At 39.4% G+C, this 13,658-nt stretch overlaps 1 protein-coding gene across 10 annotated transcripts in view; it reads left to right on the plus strand.

Moving 5' to 3' along the window:
* ERC2 (ELKS/RAB6-interacting/CAST family member 2) overlaps nucleotides 1-13,658 on the plus strand; it is an 830,030-nt gene that overhangs the window by 368,766 nt on the left and 447,606 nt on the right. For all 10 annotated transcript variants that reach the window (XR_012159812.1, XR_012159814.1, XR_012159815.1 and 7 more), the window contains one exon: nucleotides 12,779-12,919. Coding sequence is in view for 1 of the 10 variants with exons in the window: in XM_073351518.1 (XP_073207619.1) it covers nucleotides 12,779-12,919 (141 nt within the window). In the remaining 9 variants the exon portion in view is untranslated. The remainder of the gene's footprint in view (nucleotides 1-12,778; nucleotides 12,920-13,658) is intronic.

Consider the following 13,658-nt stretch of genomic DNA (forward strand, 5'->3'; position numbering starts at 1 on the left):
CAGTATGCCGTTTTACACCAGCTGAAGATCTGGTCCAACATGAATAATACAAAATTCTAAAACGTAGTAGATCAGAAGTTCTAAAAGCTTTGAATTATGGGCTTTGTCCTTTGTTTTTCAGTTTTGTCTGTTTATTTTTGTAGACTGTCCAGCTGGAAGACTGCAACACTGCAGTTCAAATTAGAGAAGTCCATCAGAATCATCATACGTGTGGAAAGTTACAGCACCAATAATGTTTATGTCTCATGTTTGGAGCTTAACTGTCTTTGATTGGAAATCTATTTGTACGGGGTGGAAAGTGAATTAATGGTGTACCAGACATGAGAACAAAAAATCACTGCAAGACCAGATCAGAGAGATAAGGTTAATGTGATGTGAACTGTGCAAATAACAGGATGCTTGGTTCTGGTGAATTGTACACAAAAAAAGAAGAATTGCCCTGGGATGAAAACAGTATGCTGGTCTGTTTGATTTGGATACTGCAAGTAATTGGTGCTAGCCCCTTTTGCCACAGCATCACAGTGGGAGCTCATTTTCGATTCATTATCTGTTGTAACTTTATCAGAGTCCTTGCTTTTCCAGGCTACAGGCTGTCCTCATCCTTTAAATATGGCTTACCAGCCACATTTTTAAAGGCATTTAGGCACCTAAAGATACAGATAGGTGTCTAGTGGGATTTTCAAAAGCACTTAGCCGCCTAACTCCAATTGTCCTTGGATGTATTGAAATAAATGTTTAATTGTTCCCAGCTTTCCAAGTGATCCTGATGGCTCTCTGTTTAGTGACCTTGCCTTATCCCTATTTACCTTTCCACAAATCTTGGTGACATCTACAATCTTTATAAGCAATGATTTCTTTTTTTTACAAAAAATTTATAAAAATATTGAAATGGTATTGAACCAAGAACTGATCCGCATAGACTCTAAGCAAAGAAACCCCACACTTTTTGATGATTCTCCATTAACAATTGTCTTTTGGATCAATCAATTAGCCAGTTTTTAATCTATTTGATGTGTGCCCTATGGATTTTTGCATAGTGCTAAACTTTTAATCAGAATGTCAGGCAGTACTAAGTCAAGTGCTTGACAGAATTCTAAAAGTATTACCTCAACAGTTACCTTTAGCTACCAAACTTAGTCTTGACAAAAAATGATTGTGAATTAATCCAACAAAACCTGTTTTCCCGGGAGACACATTGATTGGCATTGATTAGATCATTAACCATTTATTCTTTAAGTCTCATATGAGCCATTATGTTGTTTTGTCTGGAACTGATGTCAAGCTAACTGGCCTATAATTATCCATGTTATTCTGTTTACCCTTTTTAAGTATTGCCACAATATTGGCTTTATTTTAGTTCTTTGGACCTTTCTCACTTTTCCAAGATTTATTAAAGATAAACATACATGCACCAAAAAGCTCCTTGCACAACTTTTAAAACTGTTGCATGCAAATCATCCAGGTCACTTTTTTTTTTAAATTTTAGTAGATTCTGGTTATCTTCCTTAGTTACTGTTGGAATAGGAAGTATTTGATCATCATGTAGTGATATGAATACATCATCCAGCTTCTTTTAAATACAGAACATACATTTTCGTTGAACATTTCTGCTTTTTTCTGCATCATTATTGATAATTTTACGATTGCCAGCTATCACAGTTCCAGTTTAGTGTGCCACTTGCCAGACTGCTGTGAGGGGATCCAACTGCTGAATCCCTGGGTGTTTTAAGACCACAGAGTCTGAGTGGAGTCCAGGCATTACTACTGTCTTAGAGCCTCTGGGCAAACTCTTGGGGTTCAGATCTATCTGGCACCCCCTCCTGAGAGCCACAACTATACAATCCCCTGCCCAGCCCCTAAAACTAGTGTTGATCCCTCAGATTCTCCCCATACCTTGAACTCCCCCTCTTCCAGAACTCCACCCAAAAGTGTGAGCCTTATAGTTTACCTCTTCAGTTTGCGAAGGGTGGCCCTAATAGGAGCACAAGTCTCCAGCTGGCATAGTTCTGAGGATCATTGGGACACACAAAACTCTCCATCGCAACAAGGTAATGGTCCAAGGAGAGGACTGCAACCTGTATATGAATTTCATTGACCTGACAAAAGCATTTGATACAGTCAGGAAGGCCTTTGGAAGATGATGGCAGAATTCAGTTGCCTGGAGAAATTCATCACAATGGTTCGGCAATTCCATGATGGCATGATCGCTCGTGTTGTGGAAGATGAGTTATCTGAACCATTCCCAGTCACCAGTGGAGTCAAGCGGGACTGTATATTGGTCCCAACCCTCTTCAGTATGATGTTCTCTGTCATGCTTACAGATGCCCTTTGTGACTGAGACACCAGGATTGGCATCAGATACTGGACTGCTTTTCAATGTGAGGAGACTGCAGGTGAAGACAAAGATACAGGCAGTGACTGTTTGCAGTCTTCTGTTTGCTGATGACTGTTCCCTGAATGCCAAATCTGTGTCTGACACACAGTGAAGTATGGACTATTTCTCTTCAGCTTGTGACAACTTTGGTCTCACAATTGACATCAAGAAAACAGAAGTGATATATCAGCCTGCACCAGGAAAGCCTCATGTAGAGCCTACTGTCACAGTGAATGGCCAAACCCTGTATGCAGTGGACAAGTTCACCTGCCTCGGCAGTACACTCTCATGTGCAGTTCACGTTATTGATTAAACCAACGTCAGACTGCCAAAGCGAATGTGGTCTTTGGCAGACTACGTGCAAATGTGTGGGAACGTAGAGGCATTAATCAACAAAGCTGAAGGTCTACAAAGCCATTGTGTTGTCAACTCTGATGTATGCCTATGAAATCTGGATAGTTTACAGACATCATGCGATGAAGCTCAATCACTTTCACATGTGCTGTCTGAGGAAACTAATGAGGATAAGATGGCAAGACAAGGTTCCAGATACTGAGGTTCTCAGACAGGCAGGCATTCCAAGCATCCCTACTCTGATGAAAATACAGATAAGATGGACATGCCATGTCACCAGAATGTCAGATGGGTGACTGCCAAAGAAGATCTTTTATGCCAAGCTAAAGGAGGGAAAGGTGCTCTTAGGGAGGCCAGAAGAAATGTTTTAAGTCACCCTCAAGTTATCCTTGGGGCATTTCAATGTTGACTGAGAGTTTTTTTGGGAAGATCTCACTCATGATTGTTCTACCTTGTGAAGCCTCATCCGTATTTGAGCTACAGTCTATGAACAGAGGAGAATTGCTGAGGCAGAGCAGAAGCACCAGCAGCATAAATCTCGCAACAGTAGCATGTCTGCCAGTAATGAAGTAAGCCATAGTGGCATCTCTTGTTCAGTGTGCCACAGACAATTCAAAGCTCAAATTGGCCTGATCAGCCTCACGTGTTCACAGAAACCAAACCAATCAGTGATGTCATGGTCCGATTCGAACTTGAAGGATGAACAACATCCTCTTCAGTGGGTCATATGATAGGTGCAACGCATAGCACACAGGCACTTTGCACAAGACCTAAACCACCATTGCTCTTCACTATCAGATTAAACAGAGAGAGTAAAGATCATATAAAAACATCAAACCTGCTGAATGCAATGCTCCTCCTTCCAACTCATGCTTTCCCTGGGGGACCACCTGAGTTCAGGTAGGCAGGGTTCTCCCTTGCATCACCCTTCTTGAGTAGCTGAAGATGGTGAATACCCTGAATAGATCAGCTTCTGCCCTTTATATAATGTTCCAGTGCCTCCATCATATGACCCCCAGATCAGCCTCAACTGGTGATCCCATACTCCTATCATGTGGCTTCATAGCCAGGCAACCTCTCCCCTGACAAACCAGCTCTTTTGGGTGGGAGCCAGCAATATAGTCTCCTGTCTTTGTCTTTGAATAGAGGACCACCCTAAGTTATCAATATATAAGTTAACTATTATTAATCTCCAAATGTGATAGTGGATAGTTAATAATATATAGTCTCCTGTCTTTGTCTTTGAATAGAGGACCACCCTAAGTTATCAATGCTCTATGGTCAGCACTGTGTCACTAAGCCTTGGAATTTCAGTCCAACATGGAGACTCAGGGACAACAGAGAAGACCACTAGCCCCTACATTCCAAATGGACTTTACAATTTAATAAATTGTACAGACAACTCACCCAAATCACCACACCATCTAATAAAGGACTTAGATCATTGTTAGGTTTCCTGTTGTTCCTGAAACTATCTGTGAGACATCCCTCTCTGCACTATCTAATGCTATGGAAGGAAGTGCATGATCATGATGCCTGTGGCTGTTCAGAACAGTTCTTATAGTTCTCAGCAGAAGACATCAGCTCAACAGTTTTGCCATTTAGACAATCGCCATAAAAGTGGCTTTGCCACTTCCCTAAAGTGATTATTTGTAGGTTCATTTTAAAAAAGTATTTGTAAACCTCCCCCTCCCCCAAAAGGCTCCCTCTTAAACACTTATGACTAATAAGGGTAAGATCACCCCACACATTAAAAGAAAAATTACACACACACAAAAAAGTTATGATTTTCCCAGCAGATATTTAATCCCTGATCTACTGTTATGTAGTGCTACAGATTTCTATACATTCTCACAGCCATGCAAACGATGGTCTTAATGAACAGGAGTCAGCACTTGATCTCCACAAGATAAATAGCAGATAGACTTTTTGAGCCCTGTCTATACTATGTGAAATGTGGATTATTCACTGACTGTGGTTTAACCTAGGTCTACTTAACACAGTTCAAAACTCCCATTGAAATACATGGGAATTAGGTATCTAGGCACTTTTGAAAATCCCACTAGGGGTCTCTCTGCAAGTTTAGGCACCTAAATAGCCTATGTCACTTAAAGCCTGATTTTTAAAGGTAAGTCCTATTGAGACTTATGTTTCTAATTCACACACTTTTGAAAATTAGACCTGAAGTTTAGGTCACTAGTTCGCTACTATTGTATGTGCTAAAACAGTTCCCAGAGTATTAATACTGAATGTGGAAACCATGTTTTGAAAATTCAGTCAGCAAAACACTTAAGCGTGTTGTTGAACTGAATTCAAAGTCAGTTTACTTTTGTTAGTGTGGACAAGGCTTTATTCAGAGATTCATAGATTTTAAGGCCAGAAGGGACCATTGTGGTCATCTAGTTTGACATCCTGCATAACACAAGTCATATGACTTAAGTCCAATAGGTGTATTTGAACTAGATCATATCTTTAAAAAAAAAAGTCCATGCTTGATTTGAAAACGCTCCACAGAAGAATTTTGTCCAGAGAATATTAAAACATAAAAATAGCAAACCAAATAATGACAAAAAATCCCACTTGATGCCCCACAATCAGATGGTTTAACTGTTTTTCTCCTTTAAAATGTTTTACTGTAAAAAGGGCCCTAAAACTGGCTTTTAGTTTTGTGTGTATGATTCTAGGCACACTATCGCTTACATTAGATTTGCACGTACAAAGGGCAGCTGTGCAAACTTTGTGTGCATACAGTTTGCAAGTTCTATAATTTATTTCCACAAATTTTAGTGCATTGAGAATTGCACATAAATAATTAGATTTTGAATTAGAAAACATCTCCTTTCTTCCCTGTGTCAGGATCCTGAATTCGACTATCTCATGGTCACTGCCTCCCAGATTCCCATCCACTTTAGCTTCCCCTACTAATTCTTCCCAGTTTGTGAGCAGCAGGTCAAGAAGAGCTCCGCCCCTAGTTGGTTCCTCCAGCACTTGCACCAGGAAATTGTCCCCTACACTTTCCAAAAATTTCCTGGATTGTCTGTGCACCTCTGTATTGCTCACCCAGCAGATATCAGGGTGATTGAAGTCTCCCATGAGAACCAGGGCCTGCGATCTAGTAACTTCCGTGAGTTGCCGGAAGAAAGCCTCGTTCACCTCATCCCTCTGGTCCGGTGATCTATAGCAGACTCCCACCACGACATCACCCTTGTCGCTCACACTTCTAAACTTAATCCAGAGACACTCAGGTTTTTCTGCAGTTTCATACTTGAGCTCTGAGCAGTCATACTGCTCCCTTACATACAGTGCAACTCCCCCACCTTTTCTGCCCTGCCTGTCCTTCCTGAACAGTTTATATCCATCCATGACAGTACTCCAGTCATGTGAGTTATCCCACCAAGTCTCTGTTATTCCAATCACATCATAGGGCAAACAGTCCTTTATCCAAAATACCAAATGTTTATAGCTGTTTTGGTGTTGAGAATAATTAGGATTGATTCTGTTTCTGGTGTCAAATAACTTGCAATAATGTGCAAGATTCTAAGGAAGTAATTAGTTAGGACTATGCAGGAATAATTAATTGATATATTTGCAGTTTCTTCTAGGCAATGAAAGCTCTTTAAAAAAGACTAAAGGTACACTTTGTATTAAGCCAAAAATAATTTTATTCCTGCCCAGATAATTTTTTAAAAATAAGAATAGGTAAAAACACTATTGACTTCCTTGATGTTAATATTAAACTTTTCAAATAGCTTAGCTTTAGCACTGGCCCAGCTCAAGAGGTTGCTTTCATGAAGCAGATATTTATGAAATTGGTCTTGCCATACAACTGCTGTAGCCCCACATGGTAGATAAGCAATTGAGTATGTCTGATAATAAAGCAGCATGCTGCTACAATTCAGTTCCTGCTTCTGTGATAAAGTGCAAGTAGATTAGACCTGTGAGGTACTAGATTAGTGCACAAGGAAAGCTTGCCAGTGCAAATAAGACTAATACAAGACCACATTGTTGGGATTTCTGCAAGTTAGCTGTTAATCAAGTAAAACATGGTATATTAGGCCCTTTTAACACGTTTTTGACATCTAGCCCCCTGCAGCTGACAGTTAAATTAGCCTTCTTTTGTGATTGACTGAGAATAATTTTATACTATTTAACCATTAATAAAATGTCAGAGTGAGTATTATGTATACATTTAATATAGTTCATTATATAGGGAATATTACCTTATGTAACTAAATCTTCAAGGTGGCATTGGTATGAAAAACAAAATAAAAACACTCTAAAGTAATTTATGCCTACAGCATGTATATACTTTAACATTTCTTAATTTACATTCAATGCAGCAGGATAATCTTTGAATTTACAGTTTAAATATCCGCCTAAGAAACTGGGAATGTATTTATTATTAGGAGTGAGTTTGGGCTCTTAATAACATACATCATCCATGTCTTGTGTAGCTCACAATATGTGACATGTTAAAAAGTAAACTTAGTACACTTTTGTCATACTGCTCAAATAAAAAAAGTGATGATGTTTCTATTTAAGGCCCCATTCCTGCAGCGTCATCCACATGGGCGAACCTCTATGCCTACACAAAGTCATATTGAAGTGGCTAAAGGAAATTGTGAGACTCTGGATGAAATCGTGACCTCTCTGAAGTCAGTGGGAATTTTGCTATTGACTGTATGAAGCCAGGATTTCACTCTCTTTTGAATATGGTGTATAGAGCTGGGCAGCCTACCACTGTAAAAATTATATAGTCTTGGAAAGGGTTTTAATGGCTAGTCGGCCTTTTGTCCTCTGCCTTTGACAATTTCTTTTTGCTGTATGCAAGATGGAACACATCTAAGTACATAAAGGAATGTCATCACTATGTAGCTTATCTATGTTAGAAAGAGAACTATATAATTGTTCAACATTGTCTTCAGCCGGAGGTTCTCGTAGTAGTGTTTAACTCTTTAATATAGATGTACACTTATCCAAGGGGATAAAGGTGATTTTCTCTGACAAGTAAATGCAGGATGTAAAATGAGAGAAGAACACTGAATTTCAGGCTCTTTAAAAAATTGCTCTTCAGAAGTGCAGTAGCAAATAATATCTGTTCTGTATCAATGTTCTTATTACAAGAACATCAAACCTAGTGCTGATTATTTTCCTATGTCAAAAAGTTCCCAAATGTATGTACTAAAAGTCCCGCAAGTGAAGCCTTACTATATAGTTAAAAAAGCCTTCACTTGAACGTTAAAAACTCACAACCTTATTAAACATTAGTTTTGTGCTAATACATACAGTTAAATTACAGAGCATTCAATATAATGTACGTTTTTGCTTTGAAGGATTGATGAAACAGGAAGCGCGATAGCCTGATGTACCATATTGTATAACAGAAGGAAACAGTTAAACTTCTTGGAGAAGCACAAATATTTTCAGTACTAATAAAACAGGTCTATAATGATCACTACTGAAACATAGCACATATTTTACATGTACAGATCAAGCAGGAGACATGACTGAGTTCTCAGTTTATCCATTATTAAACATCCAATTTTTATACCTGAAGCAAATAGCTGATAACTTCCTTATCTTTTCATTTGCAACATTGTTATACAAATAAATGCTAAAAGTGGGTAAATACAGTGGTATTTGCACATTAAACACAAAATTTAGGAAGTGTGAAAGCTATGATTCTCACGGTCATGCAGCTATGCTCACATTGTACATACTGTAAAGCACACATTTAGCATTGTCTGGCTATACCGAAAGAAGGACAGGGGAAGCTTGATATGGTTTAATCAGGCTGCAACTTTATTATTATTAGATGTCTGGGACTTACCTGGCAGATAAAAGTATCTGCCTGAGGGGCTTTCGCCAGTTCCCCTCTTTTTCCATCCAGGTCCTCCAGGCAACGCAGTACTGTGATCTTACCATCCCCCACTCAAATGAGGGTTAATGTGGGCTACAAGAAAGGGGAATTGACTCCCTACTGTACTAGTCATAGGAGCCCTGAAACCTTCCCCGCCCCCCCCCCCATTATGCTCCTTTAACAATCCCTCCTTTTTAAGTCCTTTACCAAGCAATTGATCAGGTCACTGTATACCTTTCCTATGGAGTACCTGCACTGGACAGCCTATTAATTTAGACTTTTCAGTTTAATTTCCTGAGATTTTTGAAAAAGGAAAAAAAATATTTTTCCTGGTCTCCATCATCTGCCTTCTTTTCTCCTGTTTAACCATTACAGGTTTACCTAACCTCCAGCTCTATCTAGGTCCACTGCAGCATGAAGATTATCTCCCCCTTGGCCATTCATGTCTGAAAAGCTTTTTAGACAGTTTGATTTGGGAAGGGGACATAGTTGAGAGTCAGGGTGTCTTCTGAGCTAGGTGAATGGGTAAATTTTTCTTCTCACATTTGGAGATTAATAATAGTTCCACTTCCAGGTGGGCTTATGAGCATGAGGGATCTTCAGGAGAGCCATCTCCTCCTGACTTCCAAACGTTCCCCTTAATCACAAGACCATAGAACAATATTCTTCGCACAATTAAAATAATGAAAATATTTATTTCAATTCAAAAGACCCCATTAAATGAATATTATTTTAAAAACCCAGTAAATACATATAATGTGCCCTTTAAACTGCAGGAAAGTGATAAATCCTGAAGGGGTTTTATGCAAGAAACACATAAGAATGACGATACTGGGTTAGACCAATGGTCCATCTAGCCCAGTATCCTGTCTTCCAACAGTGGCCAGTGCCAGATGCTTCAAAGGGAATGAACGGAACAGGGCAGTCATCAGCTGATCTATCTCCTGGAATCCAGTACCAGCATCTGGCATTCAGAGGCTTAGGGACACCAAGCGCATGAGGTTGCATCCCTGACCATTTTAGCTAATAGCCATTGATGGACCTATCCTCCATGAACTTATAGTTTTGGTCTTCACAACATCCTCTGGCAATGAGTTCCACAGGCTGACTGTGCATTGTATGAAGAAGTACTTCCTTTTGTTTGTTTAAACCTGCTGCCTACCAATTTCATTGAGTGACCCCTGGTTCTTGTGTAATGTGTAGGAAAAAGTGCTGTTTACCCCTTCACATTCTTTGTGATTTTATAGACATCTATCATTATCTTCCTTTAGTCTTTTCTTTTCCATGCTGAACAGTCCCAGTCTTTTTAATCTCTCTTCATATGGAATCTACTTCATCTCCTTAATAATTTATGTCGCCCTTCTCTGTACCTTTTCCATCTCCAATATATCTTTTTTGAGATGGGGTGACCAGAACTGTATGCAATATTCAAGGTATGGGTGTACCATGGATTTATGTAGTGGCATTATGATATTTACTGTCTTATTATCTATCCCTTTCCTAATGGTTCCTAACATTCTGTTAGTTTTTTTTGATTGTCACTGCACATTGAGTGGATATTTTCAGATAACTGTACACAGTGACTCCACAATCTCTTTCTTGAGTGGTAGCAGCTAATTCAGACCCCCATTATTTTGTGCCTATATAGTTGGGACTGTGTTTTCCAATATGCATTACTTTGCAATTATCAGCTTTGAATTTCATCTGCCATTTTGTTGCCCAGTCACCCAGTTTAGTGAGATCCCTGTCTAACTCTTCACTGTCAGCTTTGGACTTAACTATCTTGAGTAATTTTGTATCATCTGAAAATGTTGCCACCACACTGTTTACCCCTTTTTCCAGATCGTTTATGAATATGTTCAACAGCACTGGTTCCAATACAGATCTCTGAGGGATGCTGCTATTTACCTCTCTCCATTTTGAAAATTGGCCATTTTTCCTACCTTTCGTTTCCTGTCTTTTAATCCATTACTGATCCATAAGGGAACCTTCCCCCTCATCCCATGACTGTTACTTTGCTTAAGAGCCCTTGGTGAAGGACCTTATCAAAGGCTTTCTGAAAGTCCAAGTACACTATATCCCCTGGATTAACCTTGTCCGGAGGTTTGTTGACCCCTCAAAGAATTCTAATAGATTGGTGAGGCATGATTTCCTTTACAAAAGCTGTGTTGACTCTTTCCCCAAATTGTATTAATCTATGTGTCTGATAATTCTGTTCTTTACTATAGTTTCAACCAGTTTGCCTGGCACTGAAGTTAGGCTTACTGTCCTGTTATTGCCAAGATGATGTCTGGAGCTCTTTTTAGAAAAAAAAATGGCATCACATTAGCTATCCTCCATGTGTCTGGTTAGTAGTTCCTCAGTTTCACATTTGAGTTCCTTCCGATCTCTTGGATGAATACCATCCGGTCCTGGTGACTTGTTGCTGTTTAATTTATCAGTTTGTTCCCAAACCTCCTCTATTGACACCTACATCTTTTGTTATCACCAAAGGGTTTTGTGCTTAAGTAAAGTTGGAGCCATGGAAGCTGAAAAGACTGGTGAGGCCTGGAAAAGCCCTCCCTGTCTGCTGGAAACACTACTCATGCTCCACTTTTCCCACCACTCAGTTCCAACACCCTCTCTCATGCTGGGAAGCAAACAGGCAGACAATACATGATGGCCACTGAAGACAGTGGTGGGGAAAGAACACATGGTAGATATTTGGGGAAAGTGAGGGAAAGCAACTAGTGACTGTGGTACAGAAGCTGGGGAATGCAAGGCTCTGCCTTTTTGGAGGAAAGGGACTTTTTTGATGCTTCATAGAGTGGGCTAAGGAAGGGGAACGTCTTCATTGGAGGAAGGAGAGTAAAGAGGAGAGGAGGAAGGAAGGGCTGCTGCAGGGGTGGGAGCTGAACTTGTTAGGCTCACACTCCTCACTTTATTCTCATTCTATGTGTCTTAAAGGTTGAGGTTATGCCTTTTACAGATTTCTGTTGTAGTTTGGGGGGATAGGAAGGGAACAGTTTTGGAGGGCCTCTAAGCCTCTAAGAAGGATTATACTGAATGTCTAGAGAGGACAGTTAAATAACTAGATATTCTTAATAATAAATTTCAGTATAAGTTCTGTAAATGAATGAATGCTTCCCCCCCCTTACACGATAGCTAAGCTTTTTACAAATAAAGTGAGCTGATGAATAAAACATTACATGTATTACAGTATAACAAGCTATGCATAGAGCAAATTAACATGAGAGAAAGAGAATGTATGTTATTCTGACTATTAGACTTTCACTAGCCATGGTCATATGTTGCTATGCAGCAGTATTTTAAGAGTTGGTACTGCTTTTATAATAGAGATTTCATGTATCAGTATAAAAAGAACTTAAAAAGAAACAATCAAGAGCACTAAAATGGCACACCAAAAGAATCAGAAAAGATGGATTATGCCATCCATTTTCCTGCCAGTGTAGTAGTATTTCAGGTTTAACTTTCCCGAGTGATATGGCTTCCATCACATTCCATGGGAGACTTATCCCATAATCTAATAAATCAATAAACAATCAAAATAAAGGTACCTTTTTCTCGGTCTCATTCAATATTTTTCTTAGTTGCCTCAAAATGTAATACCTGTGAATATAGCTTTACCGATAACTGGCAGATTGTTGCTTGCATTCTAAATTACCAGACAATTGTTAACTAAACTTTAGAACTCTCATGAAGACTGTATTGCAACCAGCATAGAACTTTAATAACAAATAAATAAGTAAGTAATAAGAATAAGTAAATAATAAGTAATAAGAAAATTCAAACTGAGTACAGTAGAAAACGTGGTTTTGTCATTTTGACCATTCATTCATAATTTATGGATTAACAACAAAGCAGGTGCATTGTCCAAATATGTTCTCTAAATATTTTTAAAGTATATGTATTTTGCATTAATATCAAATTTTGTTGAACTTTGTCTGGGATGGTACCACAATTCAGCATTTGGGGCTGATCCAATGCCCATTGAAGCTAGTGGAAGTATTTCTATTGTCTTCAGTAAGTGTTGGATGGATCCTCCTCTTATTTCCCTTATCTCGAAAATTAAGGTGATATATGTGCTTCCAAAGATCAATTTTCACAGTGCAACTTAATACAAAGAGGGTTTTTGTTTTCTGAATTGATGTACCATACCTTACATTTTTATTACTCTTTCTTATTGTTAGGAGAGAATAATAGAGCGCTTGAAGGAGCAGAGGGAACGGGATGACCGAGAAAGACTGGAAGAAATAGAATCCTTCAAAAAGGAAAACAAAGACTTGAAGGAGAAAGTTAATGCTTTACAAGCTGAACTAACAGAGAAGGAGGTCAGCCTTTGCAGTAAAATTAAAAATCTTTATTGTTCTGATCTTTCTAACAAGTTTCACTGATATAAACAAGTTAATTAGAGACACTATCCAATTGCTTAAACTAGCAGTTCTCAAACTGTGGGTCGGGACCCCAAAGTGGGTCATGACCCTGTTTTAATGGGGTTGCCAGGGCTGGTGTTATACTTGCTGGGGCCTGGGGCTGAAGCCGAAGCCTGAGTCTCACTGCTCAGGGCTCAAGCTGAAGCCCAAGGGCTTCAGGCCTGGGTGGCGGGGCTCAGGTGACAGCAGCCCATCCACCCAGGGCTGAAGCCCTCAAGCTTCAGTTTCAGGCCTGCTCCAAGGCAGTGGGGCTCAGGCTTTGGCTTTAGCCCCCCCACCTGGGGCAGCGGGGCTCAGGCTTCCGTCCCCCTTCCTGGGGTCATGTAGTAATTTTTGTTGTGAGATGGGGGTCGCGGTGCAATGAAGTTTGAGAAACCTGGTTTAAGCTATTGGTTTTCAACTATTTTTAGAAACTTACTCCTAAAGCAGTATATTTCTTTCCCTTATTTCTTCTTTGTTTATATTCCTTTCCTTTCCTTTACATATGTTTGACACGGCTTTAGTATTCCACTGCTGGTCCTATTTTCAGTTTTTATTTGAACTAATGGGCTTAGCAGGAGCACGACCTTCCGAGAGTAAGGTCCACAAGTATTTGATTCAGTCAGACTGATTATTGATAAGGGGTTTTACTTGGTGA

Source organism: Lepidochelys kempii, chromosome 7, assembly GCF_965140265.1.
Source record: "Lepidochelys kempii isolate rLepKem1 chromosome 7, rLepKem1.hap2, whole genome shotgun sequence".
Lineage (NCBI taxonomy): Eukaryota > Metazoa > Chordata > Testudines > Cheloniidae > Lepidochelys > Lepidochelys kempii.